The sequence below is a fragment of the Taudactylus pleione genome, unplaced genomic scaffold (genome assembly GCF_031769625.1).
Source record: "Taudactylus pleione unplaced genomic scaffold, aTauple2 ptg000186l, whole genome shotgun sequence".
Lineage (NCBI taxonomy): Eukaryota > Metazoa > Chordata > Amphibia > Anura > Myobatrachidae > Taudactylus > Taudactylus pleione.
In genome coordinates this window covers 10462510-10482558 of record NW_028284588.1, presented here as the reverse complement: position 1 = coordinate 10482558, position 20049 = coordinate 10462510, and the positions used below count along the sequence as shown (strand labels likewise).

Here is a 20049-nt window from a genome sequence, read left to right as displayed (position 1 = left end):
ACTTTACCATTTTCCTCAGATGACCTAAATGGAGACTTCAAAGCTATGGGGGAAGAACCAGATGATCCGTTTATAAGAGTTTGCGATGAAGCTGAGCTAGCGGAAGCTGAGTGTATGATTGAAGAAGATTACAACATTACACAGCAGATCAGATTGGCACAACAGCAAGCAGCCAGAATGTTTGTGCCTGAAGAATACAACAGTGAAGATCAAAACAATGATTCAGAGCTAGATGATAAAGATGACTGGCAGGTTAGCAACTTACAGTACTTATGTAGATGCATAATACAACACAGCTCAATAATTTTGACCCCAGCTGATTGTAAATGTTTCAACCAGTTTTGATGGAACTACCTTTAGGGGTATATTTACTAAAGTGTTGTTGCCCATAGCAACCAATCAGATTCTAGCTATTATCCTCTAGAAGTTGCTAGATAAGTGTTAAGTAGAATCTGATTGGTTGCTATGGGCAACAACTCCACTTTTAAAAACCCACACTTTAGTAAATATACCCCTTATTGTCTGCACAAGTGATCTGTAAGCCATACTTGCCTACTTTCCTGGAATGCCGTGAGGCTCCCAAATCTTGGGTGACTCTCCCGGGTGCCCGAAAGAGTAGTCAAGTCTCCCAGAGGCTGCCCCCAGCTGCCCACTTCCTGAGTAAAGTGGGTGGTCCAGGTGGCCTATGATGCGATTAGCTCGGAATCACATAATCGTTGGCCTGTCCCCACTTTACAATGCCAGTAACATGTGCAATTGTATAGCGGGATCGGGGCTGCAATGACACAACCACGCTGTCTTGCGCCCCCCCACACACACACACACACACACACACTAAACTGGCCACTTCTACCGCACAACACCCCCTGCCTTGCTGACCTGTCTGACCCCTCCCAAAGAGGGCAGACCAGTAGTCAGCAAGTATGCTTTAAGCCTAACACCTTGTACACATGGGTATTCATTATAAGTATTTAATGTCTGTTTTTAAGACCTATTAAATATACTTTCACATAACTCTAACCCTCCATTGCCGGTCCGTGCTGAATGTCGGCATTTTACTCATCGACAATGTGAACATGTATACATTCTGCACATGCAGACATAGTCAATGACTGTAAATGTTGACATTATTTCTGCATTCCTGCTATTTTTTCATGCAGATTAAATTACGTCCAATATACATCCAATTCACCATCAGACCCTGTTTGTCTAAATACTGCAGAATTACATTTACATTTAAATTGATTGGGCAGTAATGCCTATACATGATGCCGTCATTACTTAATGGCAATATATCTGTACAATTACTGTACTGGTTTAGTATAGTTTACATTTGTTAAGATGTTACATAGAAATAGATAAATACATTAATTTATACAAAACAGAATATGGCTTATTACAGATATCCAAGAAAAGGAAGAAAAAAAAAGTGAGAAAGATCAAGTCTGAGCTGAGGAAGGCCAGTGATATCACAGAAGAGGAATGCAAGATGATCACTGATCTTTGGCAGCTTTCTATTCAGAAACGCTGGGAAGTTTACAGGTGCATTCATGTTATTCCATACAGTTTGATCTCTGCATATGAAATGTATCAATATTCTTGCTTGTAAGCTTACAAGATAATTTGTCCATTAAGAATATTGGTCAAGGGTAGTTTGTAGTTAATCTTTACAGTTACTGGTGCTCCAGCTTTCATGAATATTCCGCCTTTGACCCACTCCCTTTTGCCATGAAGGTTTCTCTGCAAAATATCCAATGTCCTATATTGTGCTGAACGCAAATTATTGATGTCATATGTTCTGGATTGTATAAAATGTGTGTTATAGCAAACCACAATCTCTTCAAACTAGAGATGTACACGGACCCTCGTGTTTTGGCTTTGATTTTAGCAAAACCACTCTCAAAGGTTTTGGTTCATTTCTGGTTTTGGATTTCTTTAAAAACAGCTAAAAGTGTGTTATTTGGACCTGGTTTTGTTCCTATACTACTGTTATCATCAATAACAGTAATTTCCAGTCATTTCCGACAAACTTTGGCAGAAGGGAGGGACCTGCAGTCCAAAATACACAAGATTCGTTTTTTTAGATCCAAGATTCAAATTGTGGGAAGACCCGAGCTGTGACTCTGTTCTATTCGGAAACCCCAAAGTCCGGGTGTGTTCGGTTTTCAGCAAAACTGAACTACTCATCTCTGCTCCAAACACAATGGACATCCCTTCTCATGGCATCTGTGGATCAATTATTAATACTGTTCTGGGATCATCTATTCTTGTATTGAACTACTGGTAATTAACACATTTTTTATTTTAGATGTTGGAGATCTAAATATCTGTCTGAAATCCGCAAAAAGATATTTAAGCTGCAAAACCTATACCAGATAGTGGTAAACAGGACAACTGAACTAAGAAATCAGGAGGACCTATTAATATTACAAAAGGCAGATATTATTGGCATGACTACTACTGGTAAGTTATAGGTTGAGGGCATTACCTTTTCTATTCACCAGATGCACTAATGTTTTAATAAAACATGCACCAAGTTTTGCATTTCAATTTTATTATGACCCAGTAATATACAAACCTTCAATAAAGTACACATTTATTATAATTCTAAGGGGTATATTTACTAAAGGTAAATTTTAATACATTTTGATTGATTTAAAATAAATGAAAATCGATCAACTTCAATGTTGTGTTTCTGGGGCTAAATCACACATTTACTAACAGACAATATTGTATTTGTTTTTTAAGTATTAGTACATAAAAGTGTGATTAAGGGGGTCTATGTACTAAGCCTTGGAGAGTGATAAAGTACCAACCAACCAGCTCCTGTCATTTTTCAAATTCAGCCAGTAAAGTGACAGGAGCTGATTAGTTGGTACTTTATCTCCATCCACTTTCTCTCTCTCAAAGGATTAGTAATCTACCCCTACCCCTTAGCCCCAGAAACACACTACTGATATTGATCGATTATATATATATATATATATTATATATATATAGTTGAAGAGTGATAAAAAACATTGTGTGATCATATTGGAATTTGATGACAATTGATATGAACCCTGTCCCCTCCCACCAGTGTCAGAGAGTTTGAGCATAACAATCATTTACAGTCTCCAAAAAATTCTGATATTCCCATACTTGCTCATCACATACCACCTCATGTTAAAAACTATAATAACAATAACAAAATCACAACATTATTCACAACCAAAAATATTTAACCATGTAAAATAAAGTAAAATGAGGATGTATATATAATGTCGACATTTCCAGTGCCAACATTCATAATGTCGACATCAGTATCAACAGTTAGGTTATTTTTGAAATGTAGACATTAAACATGTCGGCGTTTGCAGAATATCAACATGTGAAATGCCAACATTATGCATGGACTTACATCATAGGCTTAGGCTACTAGAGCGGAGGGTTAGGGTTACAAAGAAAAATATATTGTGGAACTTAGAACAAAAAAATACACAATACACAATTAAAAGAAACACTACAATATTTATGTACTCACAATAATGAAAATCACTCCCAGGAGTACATATGTAGAAACCATATATCAATGTAGTATGAACAAAATATTCATATATTCATATATTGCTACTCCGAAAGGCAGAACTAATTGACAGCTGGTAAACGCTAAAATCTTTTGCTATAATATTGAAACAATATAAACTTGAAACATTTTGAAATAGCACTTGTCAAAGGCATACAATGTAAGCAGATAAAAACTTCTAATCACTCTAAATGCAGTGAAAGGGGAATGTGCAGAAAATAGGATATTTCAACTACCAATCAATAGTTCTGCAATAGCTGGAATCTGAACTTTAGTAGCTGTTTTATAATCCGATGGTAATCGTAGATAATTAGAACAAACAGCAGTAACCGGCAGTATAACAAACCAACTAGAAATGAGTCTATGCGCTCCATATTATCAGGGTTAGGCCTAGGATCGCCAGTTACTCACCCCAGCACCGTCTTCCCCCGAGTTCTCGTGCGGTCAGGTGCAGCGGCGGGTGGCACGCTGAGGATTTTGCCTTCGGTGTTTTTGGACTTCCATGTGCGGCTCTGTGTCTTGCTTTCCGAGGATGCCGTCATGGGCGCTGCCATGATAGTCTTTCTCACCTAACTGTTCCTTCAACCAATGGTAGCATGGTCTTGGTCAGCTGACACTGGTCTCCTATGAACTGCTACCTTAGGGTATATAACTGGGCTCTGGACACCAGGAAGTTGCCTGTGCAACGTCGAAACTACTGGTATATGCTTGTTGTCATTCTGTTCCAGGTTCCTGTTCCTTGCTCTCAAGTTATTTCCAAATGCCAACTCGGTACCACTCTCCGATGCATCTGGATTTGCATGCCATGTACTCAGTACACATCAACTGAGTACAACTACTGAACCATTCTCCGGTGCATCGGGATTCACACGCTGTGTACTCAGTACACACCAACCGAATACAACTACTGAACCATTCTTCGGTGCATATGGATTTGCAAACCGCGCACTCAGTACACACCAACTGAGTACAACTACTGAACCACTCCCCCCGGTGCATCTGGATTTGCACGCCGTGTACTTAATACACACCAACAGAGTACAATCACTGAACCACTCTCCAGTGTGTCTGGATTCGCACGCCGTGTACCCAGTACACACCAAGTACAATCACTGAACCACTCTTCAGTGCGTCTGGATTCGTACGTGTATTACTCAGTGCATCTCCATCCTAGTACTATCTCTGAGTCCGCCTTCTGTACCAACAGTGCTCCAGTATCCGCACTCCGTGCAGTCAGCTCTCTCCCAGTCAGTGCAATCACCACCTTCCTCCAGTGCCGGCATATCATCCTACTCCTCTGTGGATCTTCCCTCTGGTCTCCCATTGTACCACTTCAGGGAGCAATTCCCTTTGTGCCTACCGTATTTACCTCAAAGTACTTCCAGTGGGCCATAGCAGTGTACCTTTCTCCTTTCCCCACTCGCATCGGATACCTGACCAAAGGACCGCAACCTGCTTGCCGGGAGCAGCTGAAACCCATATCTCGCTTGGAGGGGTCACTGATGAACACCTCCCGGCAGGTTAAACTCCGCACCTTTGGTCAAGTCTCATCAACATCCGATACTTGTGGATGAGGAGAACGTACATGCAGGCCCCTCACCTCCGATTTCGCCCTTAACCCGGGACCACAGCTTTCAGCCATTCAGTAGGTGATTCCGCGGAGTCAGGTGTGACATTTTGCACAGGCCCCATGGAAGATACTGGTTCCCAGGGTGCGGGACACTGCAAGACCTTGTCCCTCGCATGGATAATCAGGAGACTGCGCGACATCAGGTGGATCAATACCTCCAAGAGCTTTCAGGGCAGTTACTGTCTATACAGCATACAAACAAAGAATATATATAACAGGCGCTAGTCAATATAAGAATTTATAAAAATATGTCAGAAAAAACAAGGAAGAAAACAAGACAGTAAAAAACACATAATAAAAACAATTCAGGATAAAACCATATGTAGGATAGCTAACACACAATAGGTACGTGATGTACTAGTATACAGCAGTGTATATATATAAATATATATATATATATCAATTAGGCTAAAGATACATATACTATAAATGAAAAATTTCACATATCGGTAAACACTATTATTCACTAACATAGACAGCAGATTACAACTCAAAATGTATCAACCTAGAAAATTATCACCATATGTTATTTCACCACTGATGAATTTACTGGTGAGACAAACGTAGGATTCTAGCTGGTAAATAGAAAATATTTTTCCCAACTGGTTATAGAACCTGTGTCATTCAGATTTATAAATTAGGTAATTATCCTTACGTGATCCAAGGGAACATCTACTGTGTCAGCGTGTGTCACATATGCTGACCATCGGCCAGCCTGCTGTACGTGTCTAGCAAATTCAGAGCCACGGTATTGAGGTATAAGGTGTGCAAAAAAACCTTCACTCAGTAGATGGCAATTAAATTGGCTATATGTCAGCCACCTTGTGCGTGTCTTTCACATCCAGGGCCACAATGTTGGATAATAGAGTGTGCAGTAGACCTGATCGAACTAGGGATCACCATATAGCACAATTATTCCTGCTTAGGCTTCTCTCCACCCCGACATAGTTATTAACGTGTTTCTCCACCTCTTTTGGTCACTCAGCAGCTTCCTCAGAATATGTGTGAAAGATCCCTCCCGGCAACTCCTTATAAACCCTGCCTTGCTAATGCAGCAGAGCGGCAGCTGTTACATTACCTCATCAGATGCCTCCATATGCGCTAAAATTAGGTTATCCATGATTCATTGCTAACCTTTTGAATGGAAACAATAGGGAAGTATTTACCTCCGGGAAGACTCACTGATATAAAGCAAATTTAGTAATGTACAGGCTACCTTAGCCACGCTACTTACTCCTCCCTCGGTGTTAGCTCCCTCTAATCCTCCAGCTCATCCTCCGGTTTCTGGAAGCCCAAAATATCTTCTTCAGTTGGCATCCCCGAAACACTTTGATGGTATCCCCAAACGCTGTTGAGGTTTCATTAATCAATGTGAAATACAATTTGAATGCTTGCCACCGAACTTCCCTACATCAAGGTCTAAAGTAGCCTATATTATATCCCTTCTTTCTGGAGCTGCTTTGGATTGGGTCTCCCCATTATGGGAACGGGCAGATCCTCTGAAAAATGTAATTTCTGCTTTCCAAAGAATCTTTGACGAGCTGGCTCACACTGCCTCGGCCTCCTCCGATCTCCTTCGAGTTCGACAAGGGACCCTTATAACAGTAAGTCAGTACATGGTCCAATTCCAAATGATTTCTTCTGAATTAAAATGGAATGAAGAAGCACTCAAAGCCGCCTTTCTTCATGGTCTTTTGAAAAAAATGCAAGATGAATTAGCTTCTCGGGACCTTCCTGAGCCTTGCTCTGAAGTAATCTCCTTGTGTATAAAAATTGATTTACGGCATAGAGAACAGCTGGCAAGTAGAGGTCGAGAGGACCGTTTCCGGGACCGGTTTGTACCAGAGGCTCGTCCGCCTTCCTCCGCTACAAGTAAAGAAGAGCCCAAGCAGATCAACAAATCTCGGTTAACTGTGGCTGAGCGTACCCGTCAGTTTCAGAACAAGCTCTGTCTTTAATGTGCAGCCTCGGACCATATTCTCAAAACTTGTCCTCTTCTTGCGGGAAACGCGAGACCCTAACTGGTTCTGGGGCTGTTCAGTTAGGGGTGTTAGTCAATTCATCCCATTTGATGGATAGTCTTTTATCAGTGACCATTTCCCACAAGATTAGGACAAAAGAGGTGAAAGCCTTGGTTGATTCAGGTGCCGTCTGGAATTTTATTTCCGAGTCTCTGGCTATCCCGCTCACTACTTTACCAAATAAGATAGAAATCTCAGGAGTAGACAGCAGTGTTATTTACAGAGACACTATCTCTTCAATTACTCGTCCAGTCTCCCTCCAAATAGGATGCCTTCACCATGAGAAATTGGAACTTCCAGTCCTTCCAAAAAGCTCCTAGGAAATAGTCCTAGGTCTGCCTTGGCTTAAAAGACACAACCCCATGCTGAACTGGGCTACCATGCAAATCCTAGCTTGGGGTCCTGGCTGTTTCCATCGATGTCTGTCCTGTGTACTTCCAGTGCATACCCATCAAATTACCATCAAGCCACCTCTTCCTGACCAATCAAATGTTCTTCCTCATCCCTGTTTACCTATACCCTATCAAGATTTTTCTGATGGTTTTAACGAACAAGCTGCGGACCAGTTGCCTCCCGGCACTGTGGCATCGACCTCCTTCCTGGGAAAATGCCATTTTGATTATGTAAAGCACCAGCGGTATTCCAGGGGTAAGTCAACGAGATTTTCAGGGACGTCCTTTACAAGTTCATAGTGGTCTATATGGATGACATTCTATTTTTTTCCAAAGACCTGCAAACCCACCAACTTGCTCGCCTTCGAGCTCACCATCTGTATGAGAAGATCTCCAAATGCATTTTCGAATGGTCCTCCGTGGCTTTCTTGGGGCACATCATTTCTGGGAATTCTTTGCAAATGGATTAGGACAAGCTGCATGCCATCCGGGACTGGCCCCAACCAAATTCATTAAAAGCCACTCAGCGGTCCTTGGGGTTCTCCAACTATTATCGCAGGTTTATTTTGAACTTCTCCACCTTGGTTGCTCCAATCACGGCCCTCACCAAAATAGGAGCCAATCCTTCTCGCTGGTCATCTGCAGCAGAGGAAGTCTTCCTATATCTGAAAACTGCTTTTTTTCACCACCCCAATCCTTCGCCAATCGCAACTGGAAAAACCCTTCATCCTAGAAGTAGATGCCTCTTCGGTGGGGGTTGGGGATGTACTGTCTCAGACTGTGGAAGATGGAAAAATGCATCACTGCTGGTTCAGTTCTCTGAAGTTTTCTCTGGCTGAGACAAATTACTCCATCGGTGACCAGGAAATGTTGGCTATGCCCTTGGCACTGGAGGAGTGGAGACACCTTTTAGAGGGCTCAAGGTTCCCCATTTCCATCATCATAGATCATAAAAATCTGGTCTACCTTCATTCGGCTCATCGATTAAACGCCAGACAAGCTCATTGGTCCCTCTTCTTTAGATGTACTAGTATACAGCAGTGTATATATATATATATATATATATATATATCAATTAGGCTAAAGATACATATACTATAAATGAAAAATGTCACATATCGGTAAACACTATTATTCACTAACATAGACAGCAGATTACAACTCAAAATGTATCAACCTAGAAAATTATCAAACTTCAATTCCGCTCTGGTGTCCTGAATAAAAAGCTGATGCTCTTTCACAATCTTTTCTATTGCCACAAGGAAGAGGAACATCCTCAAATTCGTCCAATACTGGATCCTCTCATCTTCACCTTCACCCGACTCCTGTCTCCCCCGCTGGGTAGAATCTTTGTAGCACCATCGCTGCGGAAACATTTGCTGACATAGGCCCATGCTTCTCTTTTTGCTGGTCATTCGGGCATTCTTAAAACTTTCAAGTTCCTACAACGCTCCTATTGGTGGCCTATCATGAAAAAAGATGTCTGAGATTTCATTGTGTCCTACGCCCAGTGTGCCCAACATAAAGTTTCCTGCAATAAGACTGTTGGGCCGTTACATCCTCTACCCATCCTTGATGCTTTTTTGGACTCATCTTTCATGGATTTTATCTCTGAATTACCACCGTCCAAAGGCATAATACCATTTGGGTAATCGTTGACCGATTTTCGAAGATGGTTCACTTTGTTCCCTTGGTCGTTCTTCCCTCAGGACCGCAGTTAGCCAAAATATTCATCCGTGATGTCTTCAGGCTGCATGGTCTACCCAAGGAGATAGTTTCTTATCGAGGGGTGCAATTTGTGGCTAAGTTCTGGAAGACTCTTTGTGCTTCTTGTGGAGTCAAATTAAAATTTTCATCCATCTATCATCCCCAAACTAATGGCCAAACTGAGAGGGTGAATCAGGAACTAGAGACCTTTATCAGACTCTTCGTATCCTCTTTAGATGACTGGCTCAATTTCCTACCTTAGGCAGAATTCTCCCATAACTTCAGATACCAATCTGCGTCGAATACCATTCCAATTTTTGCAGTATATGGTAAACATCCACGAGTGCCTGATTTCAAAGAGTTACCTCTTATGGAAGTTCCTGCTGACCGGAAATGTCTTGCTGTTCCCCTTCTAAGAGTCGGAGACAGGGTATGGTTATCATCTAAGAACATTCATTTAAAGATTGCAAGCATGAAATTTGCCCCACGTTTTATTGGACCCTACCATATTCTCAAACTGATTAATCCAGTGGTTTATAAATTGGAGCTCCCACCTCAGGTAAAGATTTCCAATATCTTCCTTATTTCTTTGTTACATCCTCTGATTTTTAATCAATTTCAATGTTATCCTCCCAAAACACCTCAAGTTCAGACTCAACGGGGTGTCGAGTTTGAGATCAACAAAATCCTTGACTGCCGACATCAATCAAATTGCCTTCAATATCTCATTGACTGGAAAGGATATGGGCAGGAAGAACGTGCATGGATCAAGGCCTCGGACATCCATGCTCCTCAACTCATTTGAGGGTTTCACAAGAAGTTTCCTGATAAACCTTGTGGGTGTCTGGAGTCTACCCTGAAAAGGAGGGGTACTGTCAGGGTTCGGCCTAGGATCGTCCATACTCATCCCAGCACCGGCTTTCCCTGACTTCTCATGTGGTCAGACGTCATGTGCGGCGGGGGTGACGTGCTGAGGATTTTGTCTTTAGGTGCTCTTGGACTTCCATGTGTGGCTCTTTGTCTTGGTTTCCAAGGTTGTCGTCATTATAGTCTTTCTCACCTGACTGTTGCTTCAACCAATGGTAGTGTGGTCTTTGTCAGCTGACACAGATCTCCTATGGGTGGCTGTGGTGTGACAATGTTGGTTTCAGGGCTTTTCTTCTGATAAATGTACTGGACCTTTGTGCAGTAAACAATGATGTAACAAGGCTGGAAGTATTCACAGAGGAACACCCCTAAAGATTTAAGTAGACCTTGTTGCAGCTGTTGCATTTTTGTGAGGAAGAAAAAGTATTCATGAAGGAAATGACCAGGATTATGAAGTGGACTGAGAAGAATGTTCTAATGCTTATGTTGATATGTATAACAGAGATAGACAACTGGGACGCAAACTATATCAGCTGACAGGGCCTGCATGAAGTAAAGAGGTCTCTACTAGAGATTTTAAAAGGAGTTGGTAGACAGGTGAGGACAACCTGTCATAAATATGATGGAATCCAAGTGGTACCACAAGATAGGTTGTTACTGCACCAGAAGATGGCGGTGCACTCAGACGCAGTTGCTAACCGGTGTCCAAGGACTTCGGGTGTAAACGTCCATGGAGCAGGCTATTCATTCGGCTGTTTTTTCTTAGCGGTGGTGATGGGTGGCTGCAGCGGCCAGACCCTCTATGGCCAAAATGAATTGTTGGCTCTCTGGTTGAGCTGGGAGCTCTCCCCCAGCTGCAACAGAGTAGACATCGGGATTTTCCTGTTTGATGATGACATAGGTGAACAGGCGTATTCAGGAGCGAATGCCAGAGCCAGTCCAGCATACCCAAATTGACCGGTGTGTCTCAGTGATCCCGGAACTGGGAGACCGGTTCAGAATGACTACCAGTGGCATCGTCACCCCTACCCCAGAGGATGCAAAAAATTGGGAAAAGAGATCTCATCAACGCAAGACTGAGAGGCCAGCCATTTAGCCCTTCCTTACCAAGCTTAGTTTTAGCAAATGTTATGATTCTTCATAATAAGATAAATGAGATTAGGTTGAATTTACAGTAGCTTGCCACCAATATTTTAATAATCACTCTGCTTTAATGAATACTTAATACTGGCTTTGGGGCAATGCCTGATTCTGCCTTCCATCTCCCAGGGAAAACTTTGTTCAGAGCAGAAAGAATATTAGAATCTGGAAAAAGGTAGTCATTGTACCTATATCAATAACAACAGGTGCACAAATGTTAGTTGGAACACGTTGCTGATCCCACTGCTGATTTGGAGTTTTCAATTTTACAGTGTAGTCCATTCTGCCTGCCTCGGGATTTTACTGTGGTCTTTTTGGCTGCAGGTTACATTCCTCCCCAAGCTAATGTAATGTCAAATTACTGTAGCTTTTTATGGGTTATTTGAAGCAATTTCCACTCAACAAACTGTCCATCCAGTGTATTTATCATTGCAGGAAACATTAATTGTGACAATCTGAAGTATTTTCTCCCTAAAGTCTACAGAACGTGTAAATTCCTATTCGTGGACACAATAAACTTGAACATGTATAGTCAAACATTAAATACACATACAGATGTGTCCACATACTGTACATCTATCCTCCATGCGGTACAAGTCGTGCCTGACATCACAAAGGAGCTCCGTGTGCCTCAGTAGCGGCGAGCGTCTTTCGTGTGACTTTTTACCTTGAAATGCGTCTTATTCAGAAAGTGATGTAAATAGCTAGCACAAGCAGCTTCTGCTGATTACAATGATATGCGGCATGCCTATGTTCTCTGTGCATCTGCGGGTATATCTGCATGGGAAATGCTACAGTACATTACAGTGTCAGTGGCTGTAACAATGTAACATAGTGTTTCGCTTGCAGATACACCCGCAGTTGTACACAGAATATAGGCATGCTGCATATAATTTTAATCAGCAGAAGCTGCTTGTGCTATTCGCATCACATTGTGAATAAGACGCATTTGAAGGTAAAAAGTTGCACAAAAAGACTCTCGGCACTACCGAGTCACGTCACAGCATGGCGCAATTAGAAGGGCTGTTTAACGCGTAAGGAGGCTAGATGTATGACACATCTGTATAAGTCTTTTCTGTGCCTTCATTTTGGTTAGTCAAACCACTCTTCCTTCTTGTTTTTGGTACCTAAATATTGTCCACTGACTAATAGAATTAAGTCAGTGATTAATCATGTAAGGAAGTTATTTTAGATTTTAGGAGGTCAAGAAGAATAGTCCTGCACCCACTGTGCATAAGTGATGTAGAAGTGGAGAGGATGAGGGGGTTTAAGTTTTTGAGTAGAAATATCTCAGATGATCGCACACAGGGGCATAGCAAGTCCAATGGGGGCTGTTTTCGTATGTAGATGTGGCAACGCTATGCCAGTTATTGTGAAGTTCAGACATCGATGTGTCTGAACCTGTGGTTGGACTGCCGTAGTCCTCTATGTTTAGCCACAACGAGTGGAAGATCTTTATATGTTTCGTCATGGCGGATGAGGAAGACGTGTCCGTGAGATTACATCAGAGACGAGTGATTGAATTTTGAAGATGTTTGTCAGACAGATTTTATATTGTATGGGTCTGTCAAGAGACTACAAACAGACAATTGCAAGATAGATAATGGATGTTATCAGTCAGGGTTATTTGGATGCAGGACTAGGGGCTCCAGATAAACTCAAGGCTCATTTTATAAGATCAGTAGGATCCTCATGGGCTGTAAAGCATTGCATTTCCATGGAACAGTTACAGTATGTAGGATACACTTGGATAAAAGGCCACTTAAACCCCTTTCAGACATATCGAGAATCCCGGGAATTTGGCCGGCCTCAGCAAAATTCCCGGGGAGCCGCGTATGTCTGAAAGGTACCTACCCGGGAACACATTCCCGGGTAGATGACCCTTCAATCGACCAGGGTTTTTCCTGGGACTTAATTACCCTGCTCATGTCTGAATGGTGCTACCCGGGAATTTACTACTCCCTGGCTGCACCACGCAGCTTTTACAAAGAGTTGGCAGCTCAGCACTGCCACTCCCCGCACCCCCCCCCCCGCGCCGGTGGCTGCGTCGCTGTAGATGGAGTCAGAGACACAGGACCCAAGCCAGACGCTGTGGACACCCGCCTGCGCTGGAGAACGCCGCAATAGCGGGCCACCCGCACTCCTGCTGGACCACTAGGGCAATATAGGAATTAAAACAAATAATTACATAATAAAATAAAAAAATGCACAGCCCAATGATGACATCTATGACATCATCAGCGGCAGCCGGAGAGGGGATAGGCTAGGAGGAGCAGACGGAAGAGGAGAGGCAGGTAAGCAGAAGATCCCGGCTTAAGTCTGAAAGGGGTCTACCCGGGTAGACACTGTAGTTGGAAAGGGGGGTCTCGACCAAATACCCGGGAATTTGCACAGGAGAAATTCCCGAGTCTGAGCAGGAAATTTCCCGGGTTGTATGTCTGAGGTATAGATATTAGATACCTGTAGAAAATTAGGTTTGATTCCTTTGCATCAAGGGATGCTTCATTTACGCAGAAGGTGCAAGAGCACTCCCAATCATAGCAACTGCTTTGGGAACCCCCTAAGGTTACAGTATCTCTAATTGGAGGAAAGAAATCAGGATTTTTCACTTAATTTAAATTCTTTTCTTTTTTCTATCCATCGGGGATACAGGACGCCCCTTTCTGTGTTCTTTCCTAGTTTTTGTATAACTTTACTCCTCCCCCTCATATTCTAAAGTCTGTCTATTGGGCTTTGTTAGTGTAAAATGTATGGTGTTGCTGCTGTAGGGGTAAGGGGAGGTGCCAAATGTTAAAGTGCCCAGCAGGCTCCTCTCTCCACTCATTATACCCCAAGCTTCCAGTCAGGGCTGCCATTAGAAATTGGGGGGCCCGGTACTAACACAAAGTAGGCAGCGGGGGGATGGGGCATAGGTGGGTGGAGCTACACCGGTGGCAGGGGGGACATTAATTGGTGCTGAAACCAGTTTATGGTTACAGACACGCACACCACATCAAAAAAGCAGGATCCACTGAAAAAGCCAGAAGGAAGGGGACTAGGGGATGGACAGGGAAGAGTGGCTTGAAAAGCTGTCTGGAACAGAAGGGGGGGGACAGTATAGGGAAGGCTGGCTGGAACAGGGGGGGGAGAGCAGGGAAGACTGGCTGGAACGGGGGGGCAGTGCAGGAAAGGCTGGCTGGAACAGGTGGGGGGGCAGGAAAGGCTGGCTAGAACAGGGGGGGAGGGAGGGCAGGGAAGTCTGGTTGAACAAGGGGTGAAGAGGGCAGGAAAGACTGGCTGGAAAAGGGGGGGAGGGGAGGGAAAACTGGCTGGAAAAGGGTGGGAGGGCAGGGAAGACTGGCTGGAACAAGGGGTGAAAATGGCAGGGAAGGCTGGCTGGAACAGGTGGGGGAGAGCAGGTAAGACTGGCTGGAACAAGGGGTGAAAAGGTTAGGGATGGCTGGCTGGACTGGTGGGGGGGGAAGCACAGGGCTAGGTCAGGGACTATGTTGTAGTACCTCTTTTAGTGGTTTCTCTTTCTTCAGCTGGCTGCACAGTTGATGCTGCTGTGAAGAATGATCTGTGACCATCGCAGGTCATGTGGTTTCGTCTTGCCCAGTTCACTCTGCGCAGCGCCGACAGCAATTATGCTCAACCATCATAAATATGGTACTGGGTGCGAGCCAATCACAGGTCACGGATCGGCAGCCAATCAGGAGCTCTAGATGGCTCGTGGTCGGCGCCGTATGTTCAATGCCGCTGGTATTACAACAACAGCATCGCTGCTACATGGGCCCCCTTCTCTCTCTGCTTTTTCCGGGCTCGGGACTCGAGGCCCGGCAGTCCCCCCCTGATGGCGGCCCTGCTTCCAGTATCCCCCGTGGTGTCATAGAAAGGAGGATGACCCGGGTCATGCCTTAAACCAGCAGATTGGCTGGCTTCAGTAGAGCTTGGAGATGACATCATCTCCAAGCATCCACTGTAACACTGGAGGTCCGAGGTCACGGAAGAAAAAAACCCAGGTTCAACCGCTGGTGCAAAAGGGGTCAAACCGAGCTCTGATCCGTGCTCACTTCCTGCTAAATGTCCCGAATTGTAGCCGGGTTTTTGGTAAAAAAAAAAAGGGGTAATAGTGAAAAATCCTATTTTTGACCAAGTCTCATAATTTCTACTTATTGATATAGTGATGTGTAGTTAACTTTAAATGGTAAATCACCATGCAGATCTACACTTTTTCAGGCCTCAAAAAAAGTGTTCATCTCACAATCATATATGGAACTAAAGTAAAAGACTATGGAGCTGATTCAGACCTGCTCGCTAGATGCGTTCGCTCGCTCCCTGCATATGCAAATCCAGCGCACGCCCAGCAAGGCAGGCGATCACACGGCAAGGCATTAGCACGCCCACTATGTCTTGGCGTGCGATCACTTTGTGTATGCAGACGCCCACCGGCCATTTTTAAGATGCCCACTTGCGCACGTCATCTCCTGGAAGTGCTTGAAAACTTTAATATATGTAGCACCATCAGATGTGATCGCAGCGCTTGAGGTTGACTATTCCCTGCCGCAAGCACGTGTACTATGGTGCTGCCTTTTAATTATGCACGCCTCTGAAATGGCATTGAAACACTCAGGCACGCCTGCGTGCGCACCTCCACCTCCACTCCCCCGTTTCCAGTAGACTGCCCCTGTCACCACCCACAAACGGCTTCTCCTGTCACTCACTCTGATGAGCGATCTATGCACAGCGAGCAAATGAATCCCGATCTCTCGCACTGGTTTGCGCACGTGCATTGAGATGCGTACGCATGCGCAGAAAGTGACTACCGGCCAGCTACGAGCGTTCGCATCATAGTGAGCGGGTCTGAATCAGCTCCTATATACTAATCACCATGGAACACTCCAATAATGTTACTGGCTTAAGGCAATTGAGATTGCCTGAAAACCAATGAGATGATGAACATTTTTCATTTATTGCAATCGACAATTTCAATGGCAACAGAACGTCCATAGCCAGGGCTAGAACAATTTCGCAGTACTATTTAATTGCATTTCCTGTAATGCATTTGATTTAAATTTGACTGGCCACCATGTAAACATTGCTTGTGATTGTAAGTTTTTCACCTGCATTTCAAAGGTAATGCATTGTCTATTCAAATGAATGACAAAGTGACAATTTTGCTCAGCAGATTAAAATAATTTATTTATGACAATATTAAGCAGGTTAACATGTTGAACAAAATCACTCATTAATAGAGCCCTTAATCTGTTTACTGTTCCACTTGTTTAACCTATCTTTTGTGTTGATTTTTTGGGGTCAAGATTTAACAAATGCAGGCAATATATTGGAAAATGATTTACACATCAATTAAATCTAGGTGCAGCAAAGTTCAGAAGGATACTCCAAAATGTTCAACCCAATATTGTGATAGTTGAGGAAGCTGCTGAAGTTTTAGAGGCTCACATTATTACTACACTCAGCTCCAGTTGTCAGCACCTTATATTGATTGGAGACCATCAGCAGGTATGTTTTGAAAGATTAATAAAGAGAATATTGTTGAAATAGTAAATGATGTAATATTCTCATCACACAAAAAAATTGCTTTATATTATTGTGATGTTATGGGTACTCATCAGGATGGTGCACAAGCTGTGATATCAGGATCTGGGAACTGGGCCTAGTGCTATGTTTGCTTATAATTTACTACAATTAACAAAACATATGGACATCTAGCCTAATCCTGCTCATTCCCTAAAGTTTTTAAATAACTCTAGTAGGTGGGTGGGTTCAGGGATCTAAGTTCATACCAGGAGCCCTGAGGCGAGAAAGTTGTTGGTGCTCCCACTCAGCTTGCATTCGCTACCAACACCCCAATCCCAGCTGCACTCAGACATTCCCCCTAAGCCACATTCACTACCAACACCCCAGCAACACCCAGACACATAACCTCCCCCCTGCATTAACTAATAACAGCATAGAAGCACTCAGACACACTCTCCCCCCTAGATTCACTGCAAATGCTACAGTAACATCCAGACACTCTCTCCACAACCCTGCATTCACTACAGCAGCACCCAAATGCACCCCATCCCCCTTGCATTCACTAACACTCTAGCAGCACCCAGACACACACACTCTCCCTGCATTCACTAACACCCTAGCAGTAGCACCTAGACACACTCCTCCAGCAAATAACTACCAACACCACAGCACACAAACAGTACCCGTTGCTGATCAGTGTCTTCCATTCTTGCTATTTGCTGCTCCCACAGCAGAGGCAGCAGGTCCCTCATATGTGAGGGGGAAGGACCAACAAAGGAGTGAGGGACCATGCTCTCCAGCCTTTGCCCTGCCCCTTTTATGTACATTGGTGCAGTTTCCTCGTTGGAGATCCGTTCCTAAACCAGACTCTAGGGAGGGAGCCCTGGAGAGGAAGGACCGCAGCACATCATCCCATATATATACAGTGCATCCGGGAAGTATTCACAGCACTTCACTTTTTCCACAATTTGTTATGTTACAGCCTTATTCCAAAATCAAATAAATTCACTTTTGTCCTCAAAATTCTACACACAATACCCCGTAGTGGCAACGTGTAAAAAGTTTTTTTGCACATTTAATTAAAAAAAACCTAATAAATCACATGTACATAAGTATTCACATTTGACTTTGCCATGAAGCTCAAAATTTAGCTCATGTGCATCCTGTTTCCACTGATCATCCTTGAGATGTTCCTACAGCTTAATTGGAGTCCACCTGTGGTAAACTCGGTTGATTGGACATGATTTTGAAAGGCATACACCTGTCTATATAAGGTCCCACACTTGACAGTGCATGTCAGAGCACATACCAAGCATTAAGTCCAAGGACTTGTCTGTAGACCTGCGAGACAGGATTGTCCCGAGGCGCAAATCTGGGGGAAGGGTAGAGAAAAATATCTGCTGCTTTGAAGGTCCCAATGAGCACAGTGGCCTCCATCATCCATAAATGGAAGAATTTCGGAACCACAAGGACTCTTCCTAGAGTTGGCCGGCCGTCTAAACTGAGCGATCGGAGGAGAAGGGCCCTAGTCAGGGAAGTGACCAAGAACCCGATGGTCACTCTGTCAGAGCTACAGCATTCCTCTGAGGAGAGAGAAGAACCTTCCAAAAGGACAACCATCTCTGCAGCAATCCACCAATCAGGCCTGTATGGTAGAGTGGCCAGATGGAAGCCACTCCTTAGTAAAAAGCACATGGCAGCCCATCTGGAGTTTGCCATAATGCACCCGAAGGACTCTCAGACCATGAGAAACAAAATTCTCTGGTCTGATGAGACAAAGATTGAACTCTTTGGCGTGAATGCCAGGAGCTGTGCTCCGACGCTTCCCATCCAACCTGATGCAGCTTGAGAGGTGCTGCAAAGAAGAATGGGCGAAACTGCCCAAAGATAGGTGTGCCAAGCTTGTGGCATCATATTCAAAAAGACTTGAGGCTGTAATTGCTGCCAAAGGTGCATCAACAAAGTATTGAGCAAAGGCTGTGAATACTTATGTACATGTTAGTTTTTTTTTTTTTATAAATTTGCAAAAATCTCCAAAAAACTTTTTACACGTTGTCATTATGGGGTATTGTGTGTAGAATTTTGAGGACAAAAATTAATTTATTCCATTTTGGAACAAGGCTGTAACATAACAAAATGTGTAAAAAGTGAAGCACTGTGAATACTTTCCGGATGCACTGTATGTACTGTATATGTATATAATATTATATAACATACACACTAACACATTAACATATATACACATACATACACATATACACTCTAACACATATATACTAATATACATACACATACATTATATACACACTAACACATACAGTTTACTTATGCAGTATACACACACTAACACATATATACTGTACGCCAATGGTTCCTAAACTTTTTTAAATCACAGCACCCTAGAGTATCAGCATTGTTTTCACGGCACCCCTAAGCCAAAAGTTTGTTATTGAGAAATTCAGAAAAAAATTTAGTAAAGTAGTAAAGTGAAGTAAATTGGCCTTACCTGTCATCCTTAGGTTCAGTTATGTGATGGGGACAGGTTTGCACTTCTGTTTGTCCACATATTTACATTACATTCACCATAAATAATTTGACTTGGTGCTGGACCAACAACCTGAGGCACCCCAGGGTGCCACGGCGCACAGTTTGAGAACCACTGCTGTACACATTAACACATACATACAAATATATACACACTAACAAATACATACACACTAAAACAGTAAACATACACTCTTACACTTTTAACGCTGGTCCTGGTGCAACCAACCACACTTAGTGCTACTGGCTGATGGGCCCACCTCCCGCTTCGCTCTTCCCCCTCCTGCAGGGGATTACAATAATGTCAGAGGCTGAGCCTGATGATAGCAGCAACGTGACAGTGGCTCCTGGCTCTGGGTAGTAGCAAGGGAAGCAGCATACGCGCACGCAGGGGGAGTTCTGAGTTCCCAGAAACCCCCCCTGCCCGCCAATCCATTGCAGCGCATCAGAGACCGGAGCTCAGGCAGTCAGGCAGGCAATTGTGCCACGCGGCAGCTGCCTGCTCTTATTCATTGGCTGGCTGCCTGCATGGCAGTCCCAATGGGGCATTGAGTGAGTGGCTGCTGAGAGCTGCCACTGGGTGACTCTCTCTGTATTCCCTCTGTCCTGGAGCCGCAGGTGTGTGGGTATTGGAGGGGAGGGGGTGTGCCGACGGGGGGGTTG

At 43.7% G+C, this 20049-nt stretch overlaps 1 protein-coding gene across 1 annotated transcript in view; it reads left to right on the top strand.

Moving 5' to 3' along the window:
- The window catches only part of LOC148519656 (NFX1-type zinc finger-containing protein 1-like), a 371972-nt gene that overhangs the window by 300995 nt on the left and 50928 nt on the right, over positions 1 to 20049 (top strand). The window contains exons 20-23 of the mRNA XM_088476329.1: positions 20 to 252; positions 1403 to 1542; positions 2309 to 2463; positions 16679 to 16824. Of these exons, the coding sequence (XP_088332455.1) occupies positions 20 to 252; positions 1403 to 1542; positions 2309 to 2463; positions 16679 to 16824 (674 nt within the window). The remainder of the gene's footprint in view (positions 1 to 19; positions 253 to 1402; positions 1543 to 2308; positions 2464 to 16678; positions 16825 to 20049) is intronic.